Here is a 19,643-nt window from a genome sequence, read left to right on the forward strand (position 1 = left end):
CTGCTTATATCACATTTGTTAATGTCCCATTGGCCAAAATGAGCCATGTGACTAAATGCCTCATCACTGTGGGAGGGACCTACACAAATGCATGGACACTGAGAGGAACAGATTATCGGAGGCCACTGCTATATCAGCCTATCCATCTGCACCTGCCTCAGAAACTACTTCATTTTCAGACACTTCTAATTCTCAGGTAGTGAAATTTTGTCTCTTGAGTAGAAATCCAGAGATTCAGCTTTCAAAGGTTGGTGGGCAGGAACATTCAACAACTCTTGGATATTTGATTCACAATTGATTTTGTCCCATTAAATCTTCTGTAGGCTGGAGACCTATTCCCCTTAGTTCCCAGCTGACTCCTCAATTCCCAGCCACTCCTGTAGCTCTGATCTTATCCTTCAAAAAGGCCCCTTTGGAGATCTACTGTGTCAATTTTGGGACATAAGCCAATCCATTATTTTAGTTCTCCATGAAGTTCTATGTAAATTTATTATTGTCCCTACTAAATTTCTCTAGCCAGCATTCACTATTCCTAACCTTTTGAGTCAATTCTCGGGCAGTAAGACTTAGTACTTGGTCATCACTCAACTGTACTCCTGCAGATTTCTTCTTCCCTATACTGCTTTATTTGACCATATTAATAGTAAGCATTGACATGTGCCAAGCCCTGTTCTAAAATTATTAAAAGGGTTAATCAGTCTTCACAATAATCCTATGAGATAGAGTATAATTATAAGCTCCATTTTGCAGAGAAGATATCCAAGACATAGAGCAATCAAGTAACTTGCCAAAAGTTACATAGCAGGGAAGCAGAGTTGCTGGGGTTCAAACCTAGAAGTCTGACAGTGAGTCTCACTCTCAACCACTCCCCCTATTGCTCCTCTAGATGCAAGAGTTACCACCTAGAGACTATGTGTCAGCCCTCCAGTTCAGTTTGTCCTCAGCAGCACCTAGGAGCTTGGCCTTATTGAAAGACTCAGCTTTTTCCTGAACAGATTCTCATGCTATGACCCTTCTTTCAGGTGCAGTGGGAGTGCATCAATCCCAAGTACAAAGCCAAGAAGAAGAATTACAAGAACTCAGGCACTGTGATTCTGAATCTGTGCAAGGTATGTACACAACCCTCTCTTCCAGGAGTATGAAGCTAGGGCTATCTGAGAGGAAGAGTTCAGGTGGTGTGGTCAGAGAAAATATCAAAAAGATGTGATCTTTTAAAACAAAAATAAAAAAGTCATGTATTAAAGAACATGAAATGAGAAATGTAAGCATGGGTGGTCGTGGAGCTGTGGCAGCACAGTGTCACTGTTTTCTCCCCAGGGACAGTCCTGCCCCAAAGACAGGAGAGTTCTGCTGATAGGTTAGGATCATCTCTGCCCAGAGCAGTGCTAGAGGGAGATCTCCAAATGGGGAAGCCAACATTTCTAGAACACCTACTATGTGCCCTTCACAGTGTCCAGTGGTTTTTTTGTTTTGTTTTATTTTGGTTTTGTTTGTTTGCTTTGTTTTGAGACAGAGTCTTGCTCTTTCACCCAGGCTGGAGTGCAGTGGTGCGATATCGGCTCACTGCAACCTCTGCCTCCCAGGTTCAAGTGATTCTCCTGCCTAAGCCTCCCAACTAGCTGGGACTACAGGTGCCCGCCACCACGCCCAGCTAATTTTTTGTATTTTTAGTAGAGATGGGGTTTCACCATGTTAGCCAGGATGGTCTCGATCTCCTGACCTCTTGATCCGCCTGCCTCGGCCTCCCAAAGTCCTGGGATTACAAGTGTGAGCCACCGCACCCGGCCTGTCTAGTGTTTTATATGTGGTACCTTACTCATACTGAAAGCATACCATAAAAACAAGACAACAGGCAAAGATTAAAGGGCTTACGAATTCCTTCCAGAGGGGCTACAAGTTTGCAGAGAATCACATATGCTAATAATTAAACTTCCTAACTCAAATCTGGGAGTGATGCTGCCACTAGTTGAGTACTTACATGCAAAAATAACTATAATAAACTCTGTTTAACTCTTACCACAACCCTGAGATGTCTACTTTCAATTGAGGTTATATACCTAGCTCAGAGTCACACAAGTAGTAAATTTAAGAGCTGAGATTTTAACCCACGTGTCTCCGACTCCACCATACAGGACTCAATTGCTATCCAGATGATGGATGTGTGTGCATGTTGTGTGTGTATACAGGCATATATATGTGTATATGTATATGTATATGTATATGTATATGTATATGTATATGTATATGTATATGTATATGTATATGTATATGTATATGTATATGTATATGTATATGTATATAGGCCTATGTCAGGGATATTTTGGGTTCTATTCCAAACCAATGCAATAAAGCAAGTCATACACAGTCTTTCATTTCCCAGTGCATATAAAGGTTATGTTTACACTATACTGTAGTCTATTAAGTACAAAATAGCATTGTCTAAAAATGTACATACTTTAATTTAAAAATACCTTATTGCTAAAAAATGCAACAGTCATATGAGCCTTGAGTAAGTCATAATCTTTTTGCTGGTGGAGGGTCTTATCTGGATATTGATGGTTGCTGACTGATCATGGTGGTAATTGCTGAAAGTTGGGGTGGCTGAGGTAACTTTTAAAAATAAAGACAACATTGAAGTTTCTCATTAATTGACTCCTCCTTTAATGAAAGATTTCTCTGTAGCATGTGATGCTGTCTGATAGCATTTTGCCCACGGCAGAACTTCTTTCAAAAATGGAGTTAATCCTCTCAAACCCTGCCTCTGCTTTATCAACTAAATTTAGGAAATATTCTAAATTATTTCTTGTCATTTCAACAGTGTTCACAGCATCTTCACCAGTAGCAGATTCAAGAAACCACTTTCTTTGTTTATCCATGAGAAGTAACTACTCATCCATTCAAGTTTTATCAGTTGTAGCAATTCAGCCACATCTTCAGGCTCCACTTATAATTCCAATTCCCTCGCTATTTCTACCACATCTCCAGTTTCTCCCACCACTGAAGTTTTGAACTCCTCAAGGTCATCCTGGAGGGTTAAAATCTACTTATTCCAAACTCCTATTAGTGTTGATATTTCAACCTCCTCCCATGAATCATGAATGTTCTTAATGGCATCTAGAATCATGAATCTTTTCCAGAAAGTTTTCAATTTACTTTTCTGAGATCTATCAGAAAAACTACTCTAATGACAGTTATAACCTTATGAAATTTATTTCTTAAATAAGAAGACTTGAAAGTTGAAATTACCCCTAGATTCATGAGGTGCAGAATAGGATATTGTGTTAGCAGTCATGAAAACAACAATAAAACCCCTTGCACATCTCCATCAGAGCTTTTGGGTGACTAGGTCTATTGTCGATGAACTGTAACATTTTGAAAGGAATCTTTTTTTCTGAGCAGTAGGTCTCAACAGTAGGCTCAAAATATTCAGTAAATCATGCTGTAAACAGATGTGATGCCATCCAGGCTTTGCTGTTCCATTTATAGAGCATGGGCAGAGTAGATATAGCATAATTGTTAAGAGTGCTAGCATTTTTGAAATGGTAAATGAACATTGGCTTCCACTTAAAGTCACCAGCTGCAATGGCCCCTAATAAGAAAGTAAGCTTGCCCTTTGAATATTTGAAGCCAGGAAGTGACTTCTCCTCTCTAGCCAGGAAAGTCCTGATGGCATCTTCTTCTTCCTTGTTCTACAATGAAAATGAAAATCTGTTGTTTACTGTAGTCACCTTCATCAAATGATTTTAGCTGGATCTTCTGGATAAATTGTGGCAGCCTTTCCATCAGCATTTGCTGCTTTACCTTACACTTTTATGTTACAAAGACAGTTTCTTTCCTTAAACCTCATGAACCAACCTCCTCTACCAGCTTCAAACTTTTCTTCTGCATCTTCCTCACCTCTCTCAGCCTTCACAGAATTGAAGAGAGTTAGGGCTTTGCTCTAGATTAGGTTTTAGCTTAAGGGAATGATGTATCTGGTTTGATCTTTTATCTAAACCACTAAAACTTTCTTCACATAAGCAGTAAGCCTATTTCACTTTCTTATCATTTGTATATTCACTGTTTTAATTTCAAGAACTTTTACTTTGCATTCACAACTTGGCTGTTTGGTGCAAGAGGCCTAACTTTTGGCCTACCTCAGCTACTGACATGCCTTCCTCATTTAATCATTTCTAGCTTTTAATTTTAAGTAAGAGATGCGTGACTCTTCCTTTCACTTGAACACTTAGAGGCCACTGTAGGGTTATTAACTGGCCTCATTTCAATAGAGTAGTGTCTCAGGGGATAGGGAGACCCAAGGAGAGGGAGAGACATGAAGGAATGACCAGTCGGTGGAGCAGTGAGAACACACACAACACTTATCAATTAAGTTCACCATCTTATGTGGGCTTGGTTCATAGCACCCCAAAATAATTACAATAGTAACATCAAAGATAACTGATCACAGATCACCATAATAGATATAATGAAAAAGTTGGAAATATTACAACAATTACCAAAATGTGACACAGACACAAAGTGAGCACATACTGTTGGGAAAATGGCACCAATAGTATTGCTCAATGCAATGTTGTCAGAAACCTTCAATCTGTAAAAAATATAAAACTCAATAAAGTGAGGTACAATAAAAGAAGATACACCTATACATATATGTGTGTGTATGTGTGTATACACACACACAGATGGTCCCCAATTTACGATGACTCAACTTATAATTTTTTGACCTTATGAAGGGCTTATTAGCATGTAACCCCATTGTAAGTCCAGGAGTAGCTGTACATACATGTATATATGTATATATACAGTCATGCTCTGCATAACAACATTTTGTCAATGATGCACCACCGATATGACAGTACTCCCATAAGATTATAATGGAGGTGAAAAGTTCCTATCACCTAGTGACTCGTAGCCATTGTAATGTAATTACTTTATTTTTTAAATAAATTTAGTATAGCTTAAGTGTTTCTAAGGTCTACAGTAGTGTATAGTAATAGTCTAGGCCTTCACATTCACTCACCTCTCACTCATTGACTCACTCAGAGCAACTTCTAGTCCTGCAAGCTCCATTCATGGTAAGTTCTCTATACAGGTGTGCCATTTATTATATTTTATACCATATTTTTACTGTGCCTTTTTATGTTTAGATATGTTTAGATACACAAAGACTTACAGTTGTGTTACAGTTGCTTACAATATTCAATACAATAACATGATGTACAGGCTTATGGCCTAGGAACAATAGGCCATACCACATAGCCTAGGTGTATAGTGGGATATACCATCTAGGTTTGTGTAAGTATACTCTATGATGTTCACACAATGATAAAATCACCTACAGTGTATTTCTCAGAATGTATTTCCATCATTAAATGACACATGATTATATATATGTATATGTGTGTATGTGTGTGTTTATGTGTGTGTATACATACATAGATATATGTTTCCTAATATATTAGAAGGAACCTAATAGGTATATACACAGGATCATATCCTTACATAAAAAGATAGTGAAGGAAAAGAGTAATTGGTCTGCTTTGGGTCATATCCCTACCCTTTACACCAATTGCTGGGGCTAGGGGATAATGTCTTATGATTGGCCATCTGGGGTCATTGTATTAATCTTTTTTTTTTTCAATATTTTTTGATGCTTTGACAACTTTGGGCCTTATGAACCTAAGAGGGACTACTCTCCCAATGTTAGCTAATTCCTACAGACAGCAAACAACCTGCCTTTTAGCATGCCTTTGATATGCAAACCAATCATTTTTTAGTTCGAACCCCCAATCACCTCCCTTACCAAACTCTCACACACCAAGCCAATGTTCTCCCACCTTATATGACCCTAGGGTCAGGTATCAGATAACTAGAAACCACTCATATGGTTTTGACGGATTTCAAAACCTGCTGAAATCGTTCAAACTATCCAATCCTAGGCGTGCTTACCTGCTTACCCTGCCTCGCCCACTCCTTCCTATGAAAAACAAAACACACAATAAATGGTTTGCCCATGCTTTCCCCTCATTGCTTTTGCTTCCTGACCTATCCTGGTGCTTCCCCATGTGACCTTCCTGTGTGGCATAACATGCCTCCTATCCTTTGAAGAACTGTGAGCAATAAACTCTTCTTACAGATACAGGCATCTGTCTCCATGTCAGGCATCTTATCATAACTGTACAAATCAAATCCTGGGTACATTCTAAACAGTTATGTGACTATCCCTGTGCCCAAAGAAGCAGGAGAAAAGATCTAGATTCAATGGGTATCTTTCTCCTTAAGGTGACAGTGTACAAAATTTTTTTTTTCTTCCATGAGTTGCTCTTAGAGTTCAGTGCTCAGAAGCACTGTTATTTTGCTCACTTTCAAGTTCTTATTTGATATGCAGACACAGTAGCACAGTGTCCCAACTATCAGGCAAAGCATTACCATCAGAACACCAAAAGTAAGCACTATTTAGAGGCCAAGTGAACATCAATTCTAAGAAAAGTATGCCAATAGATGTGTGCCACCTGGAGGTGGTATCTAGAGAGACCAACACTGATTTTTTGGGTCTGTCTCTAAGAAGCTTCCTGAGCATTAGATGGAATCTGAGAAGTGACAGTCAAAAATTACAGTTACTGGCTGTCCAGGTAGAAGGATCCAGACTGTAAGTTCCATGACTGCAAGTACTGTATGTGTTTCTCTAATCACTGTAGTCCTAGAATCTAGTGCATAGTGAGTGTTCAATAAATAATTGTTGAATAAACGAATACATGAATATCACCAAGAGCCGAGCCAAGCCAAGCAGCAAAATCACAAAGAAATGTAAATTAAGACCAGAAATCCCTAAGGTACTTTAGAAAACAGATGATGGCAGCTGGCATAATGCAACAACCATCCTGACTTCCAGCATAGAGGTCAAAAGGATAGAGTATGTAACCCAGACTTGCATCATTTGAGTCTCAACTCTATCATTTATTAGCATTGTGATCTTGACCTTAATTTCCTCATCTATAAACAGGGTACAATAATAATAGTTGTACCACCTTCATAAGGTTGTTCCGAGAATTAAATGAGGTTAAAGATGTTAAATACCTGTCATTCAGTAATGCCCAATGTTAGTCATTGTTGTTCATGGCAGGGGAAGCATTTAACTAACTGGAAATTGTCAGTAAATTACCTTCTCAGCTAATGGTATTTTAAAACTGCCTATCTAAATTACCTGCATATTAAGAATGTCACCAGGACTGGGACTTAGACACAGGGAGGCAAGACTGAAGTCAAGTGTGAGACATCATTGATTTCAAAACAGTGGTGACACTTGAAAATATAGTTTTAGTCTCGCCTCAGAGGCATAAGCTGATTAAAATTTGCATAGACCATAATAGAGGGGAGCAATGGATGGATATTGGCAGCCCTCATAGGCCCATCGGTATTGATATTGCTTTCCTTCTCTCCTTTAACAGAACAAACTTAACTGACCCATCTTTTTTCAATGATGTCTGTCTGCCCTTTCCTTTGGTTTAGCAGCTTATCAGTCACCAACCTTTAGGCCTCCAATATATCAGGAAATAGACTGTGCTGTTATTAACCCAGTTTCCTCTCCCCTCCTATGCAGATTCACAAGATGCACTCTTTCTTGGACTACATCATGGGTGGCTGCCAAATCCAGTTTACAGTAAGTTGTTTTCATGTTGATTCCTTGATTCTTATTCAGGAATCAAGAGATGAGGAGTAGCACTGGGTTTGGGGGATAAGGAGACAAAAGCTTATTAAAACCTTCAGGCAGCTTTGTTCAAGCCTCATTGTTGAAGCGTATGGTATCATGTTTTTGAAATGTGTTTAAACTTCTGTTTTCTTTAATAAGTACAGTTTTCAGCATCATATCAGGAAATTTAAGCCACTCAACCTCAGGTGGTCTAGGGAATCCTCCTAACGCTTCCCATTTCTTCAGTAACTATGTGAGGCATGAAGCAGTGTAGCCTGTCAGATTCCATCACCTGGTGATAAAAATTGAAAGGAAGTAAGCCATGCAAGTAAGTTCCACAGCCAAGGCAGGTGCCATGGTTGTGTTCATGTGACTAGACCATAGCACCAATGTCATACCCATACCAAGTAGTCGGGACCAAGAGTAAGCCATACAAACAGTTGATTAGGCAATGAAAAGATGAATTCCAAAGATCAGAGAACCAGGCCGAGGTCAAGGTTGAGAAGTAGAGTGGGTGTCTAGACTCAGTGAGTGGATCGAGGATCATCCCCTGTATGTAATTTGCGTGCCCTTGGGATTTACACACCCCTGATGTGTATTTGACTGGGTAGGCTGAGTCTTTTTAAAGTGCCTAGGTAGGTCAAGGTTGTGAGTCCATCTGCACTGGAACAACTGACTTTCACTGACTTAACATTCACAATCCTCCTAGGTTTGGTCAGATGTGACTTCCAGAAAAAGAATCCCCAGATGACAAAAGACAGATGTGCTAGAACCCTTTGGAAAGCAATGTGGACGTAAACAAGAGAGATGTAACTTGTACAGCATTTATTTCTCATCTTAAAGAAATGTACTAATGGAGCTCAGCCCTGTTCAGCTCCCTGACTAGCTCCACCATTTGAAAAAAGGAAAGAAAATGGGTTTCAATTTTTAGTCAAGCTTTGGGCCCAAGAGAGTAGACAGGATCAATATATTCCTGGAACCAGGGATGATGGTGCTCAAAGGACTAAAAGGAGTCTCAAAGGGATGAGATAAATGGCCATTTACTAAACCAGCTTCTCCTTAACTAGGGAAGTATCCCCTGCCCTAATCTCAGGGAGGTCTACCTATGTCCTTCCTAAACTTGGGGTATTGTGCATTTATTTCTGAACACTTATGGGAGCAAATTTTAGAGTTTGGTCACCTCTTTAAAGTCTAAGATTCTCTAATGCACAGCCAGCAAGCCTTCCTACATTCACACTGTCACATACAGAAGGTAGCAAGCATGTTCACTGAGGATACACGTCTAACTCTAGCTGTCCTGCGGGCTCATTGCTGCTCTGAGCATACCCAAATGGAAGTATGGAAGCAAGCAATGTCATAAAGGAGAGCTACTGGAAATAGTTTCCCAAGATCTTAGGCAAAAACGTGATTTCAGGAAACTATTTATAGCTTTTCAAGGGAAAGCTCTATTGATTTCAGTCTGGTTTAGATTTTGTAGATTGCATGCTCTTGAACAACTCTGTATTTGACCTTCAGGGGCTTGCTCTGCCCTTCAAGTTGTGCTGCAAAGAATCAGCCCCAACAAAAATTAGGCGCTGAACCCCAACCCAAAGGGTTCCCAGCTCCACATCCTGACTTTCAGATATCCCTGTGCCCTTCCTTGTTCTCCCCTCCTTTCTCAATCTGCTGACCTTCCCCTACTGAGAGTACCACTTCAGTGTTTGTCACCAACAACACCCCAGTTGCAGCTCCCCATGCCCTCCAGTGTCAACCGATAGACCTGTGGGAGGTGTGAGTGAGGAGAGCAGTGTGGAGCAAGGAATGAGAAGAGGAGAATGTACAGATGAATGCTGAGGAGAAGGGGGCAGCCAACAATAGTTCCTCCACAAAGCCCTTCCTCCTGTAGGGTTTCAGGTTGGGGACTCAGAAGAGAATTGCTAGGTATTCTATTCCCAGTGTTCTACTAAAGGAAACATACCAGTCACTTCTATGTCATTTTCTTCCAAAATTAAGTCAGCTTTCTCATTATAAATGTTTTATTGCTCAAGTGGTACAACTTAATTTAAATTATAAGCTGTAATACAAATCGTTAAGAAAAAGTATCGTGTCTTATTTAATTTGGTCTGTAAGTGTTTATTATCTGCCTGGTTATTTTACTGAAACCATCTGGCAACATGAAAAGGAAGTGGCAGAGAGATGAGAAGTGAAGAGAGGAAGGTTTCCTGGCATGGAGATGGGCAGAGGAGAGAGAGAAAAGGGATGTTTCACTGCAGTAATTATACCTCGGAGGCTTTCAGAGGCAAAAACCCCCATTGGCACATTATGTGACCCTTGGCTCCTGAGCAACCAGGGAGCTTTAGCCAACACAAACTTTTTGTCTCCCTGGAAAAAGGCCTTCAAGCACCAGAGGTGACATAAAGTTCTGGATGTTCTCCATTTCCTCCCCTAGAGCCACTTTCCATCCTTCTCCCCTCTCCCTTCTGTGCCCCAGGAAGCAAGCCTCCTTGGACGCACCACCCAAGCTCTCCAGCTCTTAGCTTTTGGTTGGGTTTGACCAAGGAGAGGCACCCATCAGAGATCAAAGAATAGGAGGCGAGAGAACTTGAAATATTTATTTCTCTAGCTGCCTGCCTGCCAGGCTGTGGTTTGGCAGCAACGTTCTTCCTGACAGAAGATCACAGTTCCTGTCAGGTGCCCTGTCCTGAAGATACTCCTCTTACTGAATTCTAGTAACTGCTCCCTCCCACCTTTTCTAGTCAGTTTCCATTAACCTTTTCCACATGTTTGTGAATTGTCCCTTTATTAAACTTCCTCAATCACCTTTTGGGTGGACTTTTTGTTTCCTGTAGTGGCTCTGACCAACACAAAATATAAGCAGGGGCTAGGAGAAAGCCTTTGTATCTTCCATGAGATGCTGGTGCTTCTGGTTCAATCTTAAGAGTGTTAAAGAGGGGGCATCTTTCTCCTCAGCTGCTAAGCTGCTCAAAATGCTTTTGCTGAATTGTAATAAATTGAACCCTAAAGCTTCAGAGGGAGGTAAGATTTAGAAAAAAGAACAAATTGGATAAATAAATATGATATTGGGATTTTGCTTTAAAAAGCATGCCCCATAAACTAAGTATTTATGCACCACTATATTCTAATTATAAATACTAAAACCTTAATTAGGAAAATGAATAAACAGGATGTATTTAGGGGAGTATTGGGGAAGCAGTTTGGGGTCACAACTTGAAGGGCTTTGAATTTTGAGGTAATTTGGTGGATAATGCATGTTCAAAAGGATAATGAGGAGGTCCTTGAAGCAACAGGCACATGCTTTCGACAAGTAAACCTGGGAGTGTTTGATGGTGGTGATGGGGGAATGAGAGATGAAGCAAGCAGCGATGGAAGCCCACTGCCACAGGCCTGCTGCCAGGTAAAAAGAAGCTAAACAAGGGCGGCAGCAGCAGAAGAGGTACTGTGGAAAGAAAAGCACTAAGCCTCTGCCTAGAATACAATGAGAAGACTGAAAGCAATCAAAGCTTTTGTGCCTGACTGACAGAGCATGGTGGACCTGGTCAGGGAAATATGCGAGGCCACAGCAGCTGCAGGCAAGATGATGAATTTGGCTTTGGACACATTGGAGGTACTTTCAGGTATCCCAGTGGAGATGGTACTTATAAATATGGACCTAGGTTTCAGGGGAGAGTCAGGAGCTACATGTGTGTGGCTCTAGATGAGATGTCCCAAGAGAAGAATATAGAAGGAAAAGGGGCCTGATGACAAGAAATTGTAGAGGACCTCTATCTGGCAGCAGAGGAAAGAGGGGCAAACAGTTAAGAGAAGAAATGCCAGAGGAGAAGAAGGCCCAAGGGGAGGCAGTAACTCAGATGCCCAGGAGGAAAAAGCTAAGGTTAAGATCAAGGGCAACAATCTTGCATGCTAAAGAGAAGTCAGAGGGTGAAGAACAACATGATGAGTAGGCGTATATCATCTTCAAAAGAGCAACTTCAGCATAACGAGATAGGTGAGACCCAGGAGTTAGAGTGTAAACAGAAGGTAAGGAAGTGAACACAGCAGGTATAAGTATTCATTCAAGAAAGTTAACAGTGAAGGGAAGGCAAGAGGTACAAGGAGGATGGCAATTTAAAGATTAAAAGAGAAGAGGTTTTAAGCTAGAATCAGACTATAAGCAGAGGCAACAGCCCAGTGGAAGGAAAGAGATAAATGATGCTAAAAAGAGCCCTAGACAGTCAATGATTCTTATTCTTTTTCGGTCACCTGAACACTTGAGAATTTGATACATGATCTATAGCCTCTTACTGGGAAGTGCACACATACAGTTTTGCATGCAATTTGGGGAGGTCAAGGGCACTCCTGAAGACAATCCTTGTACCTCATATGAATCCTTGAGTCATAAGAACTCTAGAGCAACTATAGCATTGCAGTCTTTGAGGAGGTGGGTGGAGGTGAAACAGACCACGGGGTGAGAGACTGGGTTTGGCACATGGTAGAGCAGCTAAAAATAAAACCAGATACTAGAATTTCACACACAAAATACAAAGTTATAGATAACACAAAACAGATGCCGTAAGGTATTTGAAAAGAAAAAATGGTAGAAAAATCAAAGGTTTTTTTTTGAAAGTTACTGCTTTTTCATATGCTCAAAAATGTTCATTGTAACAGATTTTTACACAGGCACTCTGTCAACAACCTAAATGTCTAACAATAAGGTAATGGCTATGTAAATTACAGTATTCCTTTAAATACTATGATATTTAGTATCATAGTATTTAGTATTGACTATGATAAAGCCTATTTAAATTATAATTCTAAGGTTTAGATAATAACATGAGGTCATGTTTATGACATAGTGTTATAAAAATGTAAAGCAGAGTTACTCTATGATTACAACTATATATATAAAATACCTAGAGAGGAAAGAAAAATAAAATCTGACTTACCAGCCTAGTGGCATGGCGAGTGATATTTTTTTCTTATTAATTTTAAACGGACATTTCTTTGGTGTCATTTTTAAAAATTGAAGATAATATTGCTTTCTCTTACCTCTGACTATCATTTACATTTTAGTAATATAATATAATAAGCTGCTGAATGCAACTTCTCCCAGACTGACCTTCAAACCTAAAAATTTAGATCACTCATTAAAGGTTCTCTCAGGAAATTTTTCTTTTCTTTCTTTCTTTCTTTCTTTCTTTCTTTTCTTTATTGCTTTCTTTCTTTCTTCTTTTTTTTTTGTTTTTTGAAACAGGGTCTCACTCTGTTTCCCAGAGTGCAGTGCAGTAGCACACTGGAAGCTCACTGTAACCTTAAACTCCTGAGTTCAAGTGATGCTCTTGCCTCAGCCTCCTGAGTAGCTGGGACTACAAGCATGTGCAACCACACTGGCTACTTTTTAAAACAAATTTTTGTAGAGACAGGGTCCAGCTGTGTTGCCCAGGCTGGTCTCAAACTCCTGGTCTCAAGTTATCCTTTCATCTCGGCCTCCCAAAGCACTGGGATTATAAGTGTGAGCCACCGTGCCCAGTCTCAGGAAATCTTTTCTAACCCTAAAACGTTTAGGGCATCCTATGTCCACACTGTGGCCCAGTTTACATTTTTAAATCTTTATTTTACATCCCAGATTGAACACTGATCTACTGTGATGTAGACCTTCGAGTCTGCTTACTGCTTAGTGAGCCTTGCTTACTGAATTTCTATGCAAAGCCAGGGTACAGTGGGTTAAAGAGGCAAATGCTTTGCCATTTCCAGAAAATGAACCAAATAAGTTTAGGCGACTTTCCCTATTTTCCTATTTAACTGCCCTCTTAGAAAGTTTTCTGAAAATAGAAAAGAATAAAAATGTAACTTATTATTTAAGAAATGGTCCAGACCAAACAGTATGTCCACCTACAAGATTCATTGTATAGGTCCAAATTGTACCCAGCTATTTAAAAAGAAAAGAAAGAAAGCTGCCCAAGAATGTGATCCCAAAGGTAGACTGCAGTTACAACTAACCAGAGGTTGTTACACAGCAGCTTCCCTTAGAAAACATCGAGAAGGTTCACAAATGACCTGTTTGGCAGATGAAGGGAAGGGATCTGAGGAGCGGGGTTGTTTCATGCAGGAATCTAAAAATGCCCAAAGAAAGATGCTCATCATTTGCAACCAGCCTTTCCCAGGAACAGCTGCACGCACTGGGGACTTGGTGTCATGGAGGGAGCATTTTGCATTCTTACTCTACAAGGCTTTGCAAAGCTGCTCCACAGCTCTGCTTAATAATGAGCAGTGGCTTCCTGGGCAGAAGGAAAAAGCACTGGGCGCCTGTTCTTGTGCTGCCTGCAGAGAAGATTGGAGCACATACCAGAACCACAGGTTTCCATAAATGCTTCCTATCGGGAAATGAAAACGTGGTGGCTCTGCGAGCTCACCGGTATTCCGAAAACCAGGCGTCAGTAGCCACCTCCACACACTGGCATTTTTCAGTCATTTTCTTGCTTTTATTTCTCAGCTTAATCCCATCTTTCACTGCCTCCCTGTTGCTTTCTAAAATAAACCTAACCTTTCACTCTGCTCTCTTTCTACTAATGCTAACTTTAAAGAGCACAGAGAATTCTTGGTGGAAGACCACCCCCTGAAGATAGATATTTTATCTCCAGCTTCATAAAGGAGGTTTTAGGAACCACCACTTTCCAGAAAATAAAAATGAAAATATTTTAGCTGACTCGTACTTAAGACTGTCCATTGCTGTCTAGTCACATGATAAAATATTTTTGTATTAAGCCATGAGAACTATAAAATGGGCTATATGGTAAGAATCATAAGCCTATTTCCTTTTTCATCAGTTAATTTTTAAGTTCATAGCCTCCCCCAGGTCTATATGAGAATCTCCTGAGATGAAGTGGCCTCTCTCATTGTCATAGACATAGGGGCCATTGCCATGGGAAAAGTGGAAACCCTAGAGGCCTGCCTGAAAAGAAATAGTAAAATTTCCACCAGGCATGTTTGAATGTTTATATAGTAGCACCAAGAACAGGCAGCCCAATACTAACCTTCTAGCATTAGCCTGCACCTTCTTTCATTATCTTCAAAATATATTATCCTCTTCTATCCCCCCAAAACCTGGCCATTCCCTTTCCCTGACATCCAACTCCACATTCAATTGGTCACAAAATCCTATTCATTTTCTATCCTTACTTTCTTCAATCACTCTTTCCTTCTCACCATCATCTTTGGCCCACCCTTGTTAAGCATAAGAAAATTATTCCAAGCCTGACAATGAAGAGTTGATAGGAATGAAGATGACACAGTAGGGTCAGTAGTGGAGGTAAAGCAAGAGATGTACCTGGGGTGCACAATTTAAGGAGACTCTCACTCTGCGGATTTTGCAAGTGTAGGGTCTGCTGAGAGTGAGTGCCTCCTTGGGTTTTACAAACTAGGCATTTCTTTTTGCCTCACCCCATCTCCAGCTCTGATATGTTTTTTTCTATTATTTCAAAATATATTGTTGCCACAATCTATGTATGCTTGTCCAGACATTACACACACTTACCTAGATATAACGTACTCATCCAGATGATACACTCGGGCTCAGATGCTGCCACTAGGTGCCTGCATGCTCAGAGAATTTTGCCAATGCCTAGGAATGTTTCTTGAGCAGCCATTTTTCTTTATGGATTTTTTTCCTCTGGCCTATATAACCTGATTTCATTGTCTAGTTTTATATCAAGACATCAGCATGTTTTTGTCATCACAGAACACGCTTAACACTTCAGGAGTTTCAGTCAAGCAACCAGCACATGGGACAGATTGTTAACTTTAGTATCAAGAAGCAGAAGCATGATGCCTTCAGAGGTAAGGAGGTGGTGATCCATGATGAAAGGCATCATGAATAGAAGTGAGGTGGGCCAAGAGGTGCTTGTTATTAATAATAAGTATCAACACCTGCCAATGATTCATTTTTTAGATAAATTAAAGCAGAATCAAGGTAATCTCCATAACAACATCTTCACACTCTCTAGAATTCCCTGGAGTACTAACATGCTTTCCTCAGTGGAAGAGAATGGGGTGGCTTTACATCTGGCCTTCCCAGCATTACTTTTACCTTTTAAACACTATGTACACCTGTGCAAGGTGCCATTATCCCTTAAACATGTCCCATTAGGAGTAAAAGGCTGAGAATAGTGTCTGTGAGTTGAGCTTGGTAAACCCAGGAGGCCCCCAAAGGTATGATTTTCTCAAACATTGTCTCTCAAATGCATCTCTGGAGTGCTCCTCTCAGAAATTTTCCTGGAATTATCTGCATGAGTTTGGATCTCTGTCTTGTTGAGGCCTCATTGGTGGATCCTGGGGTGCTTTTCACCTCCTCGTTCAGAAAATGCATGTAGGTTCCTCCCTCCCACCAGCTTTTCATCATAGTCCTTGATTAAAAGGGCCTCACCTATGGTCTTCCTTTTTTTTTTTTTTTTCCGGTGGGTTGGCTCTCACCTTCAGGATAAACCCGTCCCAGAAGACACTGGACTTTATTGGTCTCCCTAGGTTACCTCCAGTCATCCTCAGTAACAATTCTCTCACTATTGTGTGTACAGACATACATACACACACATTTCAGTTTTCCTTTTCTTAACTTTTACACCCATTTTGGTCACAGAGTTTATTCAAGGCAATTCTTCCCCAAATTACCGTGGTTGCCTCCTAGCAAGTCTCCCTACCTCCAGGCCAAATCTCCTCCATTTTTTATTGGAATAATTATACCCATGAGAAGTCTTGGTGTTTTGGTCATAGACATACATGTTCTCCTGGATCTTTGATGGCATAATGGAAAAAGGTAGAAAGGAACCATATAGACTCGGATTTAAACCCAACTCCAAGCCCTCTTACCCTGTCACATGAAAATGGAGTAATATCATGCATATAAATGAAGTAATATCATGCCCTCTGTGTCACACACAGTTAGCACAGTGCCTGACACAGAGATTATTTCTCTCTTCTTTCCTTTGTTATCCAAAGTAAGGGAATCTAAGGGTCAGGGAATAACTGCAATTGCAATTTTTCTTCAGATAACCTTTTTTTTTTTTTTTTTTTTTTTTTTTTTTTTTTTTTTTTTACATACTCTTAGTACTAGCATTTATCAGTAGGCATCCCCTGATTTTAAGAAATCTGGGTATTCTGAAAACAGAGTTTGAATCCTAGCTAAGTTTATTTTTGACATAGTTCTGTGGAGAGGCAAGGAAGAAAAAGAAAAATATAACAGAGATTAACACATAACTTCATGAAAGAAAAGAAAAAAGGCTATAAATGAATTAATGTTAGCCTATTGCTTTTCTTTCCTAGTCACTTTGATTTGATTGCAGGGTACAATATCAGATGTGACTAACATTTTTTTCCCCATCAACTTATACCTTAAGAAGCACAAACAGATACATGGCATATGTTCTCTATCCTTTCAGAAATAATGTTCCACCTTCATAGATCCAATGGGGCATTCCAGTTATTTGTTGTAATGGAATTTACCAAATATAACACAAATAACATTTCCCATTATGATTCCCAAGATCATATGAAAAAATAGAGCCTTTTGGCCATAGTAAGCCAATGAATGTATTCTACTGTATCGCAGAAGGAAATGGAATTATGCAACATAAACATTTCTTTCTTCCCGTATGACTTTTTATTTTAACCTTCTTCCCTAGAAGCTTAAGTGGCATTTTTAAAGAGATTTTTGCTAGGTTAACTTTTATTTAGATGGTGGTGATGTTGGAAATTAGAAGAAATGTTTCTTCTCATTTTAACACCCTCTGGCTTAAGCATTTTTTGTTCTTTCTTTTGTTATTAACAAGTGTTCAGTGAGTCAACATTTACTTACATGATTACGATACTGGGGGTCAGAAGAAATTTGAGAAGTTGAAGGATAAATGACTAGTTGGTGGCAAGACAGGTTTCCCTTCTCCCTATCCCACTCACAATGCGATAACATTCAGGCATCCCCTTTGTTGTAGGCAGGAGTTCTTACATGAATGGGAACCAAAATGTTGAATGCCTTACCCGGAGCTGCTCCTTGCAGAAAATTTGTTATAACCACTCTAACACATCTCTCTGCATCTGGCCACTCACGGAAACATGACAATGGCTTTGGTATGAAGACTGTATCTTTAACACAGAATTTGGTTTTAAGGGATCTTACCTATGCCACATAGATGGAATTGTTCTGCCCAGGGAGTGTAGAAGTCTTTTCTTAGTGAACTATGAAATTGGAGGGCAGATATTCTATCCTTACTCTTGCTGCCTGGTGAGATGGATCAGCAGCATCTGGGCCTTCTGATCTATGTCAATCTCAAGTTCCTATTAAACAGGGAGAAGAGAGTGCACTGGTGGGAAGGGAGACTGAAGACTGCAGAAATGGCCTCAACCAAATTAATAACTAGTTTTTCAAGCAAATTAGTTTATTCTCTTTCTTTATTGGCGGGGTATGTAATGTGCTACTGTTTTTGACCTGAGGCCAGGTCTCTGTCATGGCTGATCACAATTCCTAGGAGATGCATCCACTTTAAATTTTCCTTTTCTTGTATTTTTCTCTTTTAGGTAGCTATAGATTTCACTGCCTCAAACGGGGACCCCAGGAACAGCTGTTCCTTGCACTACATCCACCCTTACCAACCCAATGAGTATCTGAAAGCTTTGGTAGCTGTGGGGGAGATTTGCCAAGACTATGACAGGTAAGAGGTTTCAGGACATTTGGAGCCTTATCATCTCTCATGTGGGTTCAGATGGTCTTCGGCTGATCCTAGGCAGAAAGTGGCAATTAAGTCTAGTAGCTCCTTATGTAGTGGCTTCAAAAGTTTCATTCCCTCTGTACTATAAAAACTAAGTTTGTACCTTGCTCATGCTGGTCACCAAACAAAATCCTTTCTCAGACTTCTCTCAATTGGCTTGCAAGACGATTGGATAGCAATTTTGCTTTCCATTTTGTGAAGTCTTAGCATGTGCCTTGCTACTCAAAATTGCTTATGTGCTAGCAGCATTCTTAACCTACTGAATTTGAATCTGCATTTAACAAGATCCCCGGATGATTTTTGTATACTTTAGAGTTGTAGAAGCACAGGTCTATTAGACATTATTACATCTGATCCTCACATTAACCCTTATATAGTATGTATTCCTTAAGAGAAGGGAATACTGTACAGGAGGTTAAGTAATTTGTGCACTATCACGTAGCCAGAGGCAGGACTTGAGCCCAGGTCTACCCACTCCGCAGCTTAGCCTATAATCGCTATGCTTCACTGACCTCAAAAGCTATTGGTAACTTCAGCAGAGGGTGTGGCACATGTATGTAGCCAGGTGCGTGTGTATGTTTGCATGTATGTATATAGAAAACATGATTTTAAGATCAAATCAATGTTCTATTTATTCTTACTTGATGATAAATATTGACCTTTCCTACCAAGAAAATTCCCTGTAAGGAGTATCTTACATAAATTACGTTAAACTGAATGTATTCTGCCTTTCCAGTAGTTTTAGAATGAAGTAAAGGAATTTAGGTGCATGCATAAGGAAAGCTTTTTGAAGTGAAACCAATGTAAATATAAATATGTGTAAATCTCAGTTAACTCCCTGGTGTGATTGTAAACCAAGCTTAGTTAGTAATGAGCAGTGACAAACTGACCTTTCAAACCAGAAAAATAAAGAAAGCAACTCTATCCTTTAGGTTTCAGAGGAATTTTGTAAGATAGCATGATTTCTGTTCTTTCTAGTGTCATAATTGGCGATAATTATACTAAAAACCTGTTATCCTCCACACCATGGGAAATGACACATTTTAAGGACTAGAATGTACAGAGAAACTAATAGGACAGGGCAATCGGAAAGGTGCAGTCAGTCTCCTGCCTGCCTGTGTCTCTGAATTCAGCTTGGTCATCACCAGTGACTCAAATGTAGTACAAAGCCAGTTGGGGAATGAATGAACAGGTCCAGTAAAATCAAAGAGTTTTAAACATTA

General features: G+C 39.9%; 1 protein-coding gene across 2 annotated transcripts in view; it reads left to right on the forward strand.

Annotated features, from left to right (window-relative positions):
* Positions 1–19,643, forward strand: part of CPNE4 (copine 4) — a 526,338-nt gene that overhangs the window by 472,256 nt on the left and 34,439 nt on the right. For both annotated transcript variants that reach the window (XM_058433630.1, XM_032143732.2), the window contains exons 9-11: positions 1,023–1,109; positions 7,601–7,660; positions 18,230–18,363. In XM_058433630.1, the coding sequence (XP_058289613.1) occupies positions 1,023–1,109; positions 7,601–7,660; positions 18,230–18,363 (281 nt within the window). The remainder of the gene's footprint in view (positions 1–1,022; positions 1,110–7,600; positions 7,661–18,229; positions 18,364–19,643) is intronic.

Source organism: Hylobates moloch, unplaced genomic scaffold, assembly GCF_009828535.3.
Source record: "Hylobates moloch isolate HMO894 unplaced genomic scaffold, HMol_V3 SCAFFOLD_22, whole genome shotgun sequence".
Taxonomy (NCBI): domain Eukaryota; kingdom Metazoa; phylum Chordata; class Mammalia; order Primates; family Hylobatidae; genus Hylobates; species Hylobates moloch.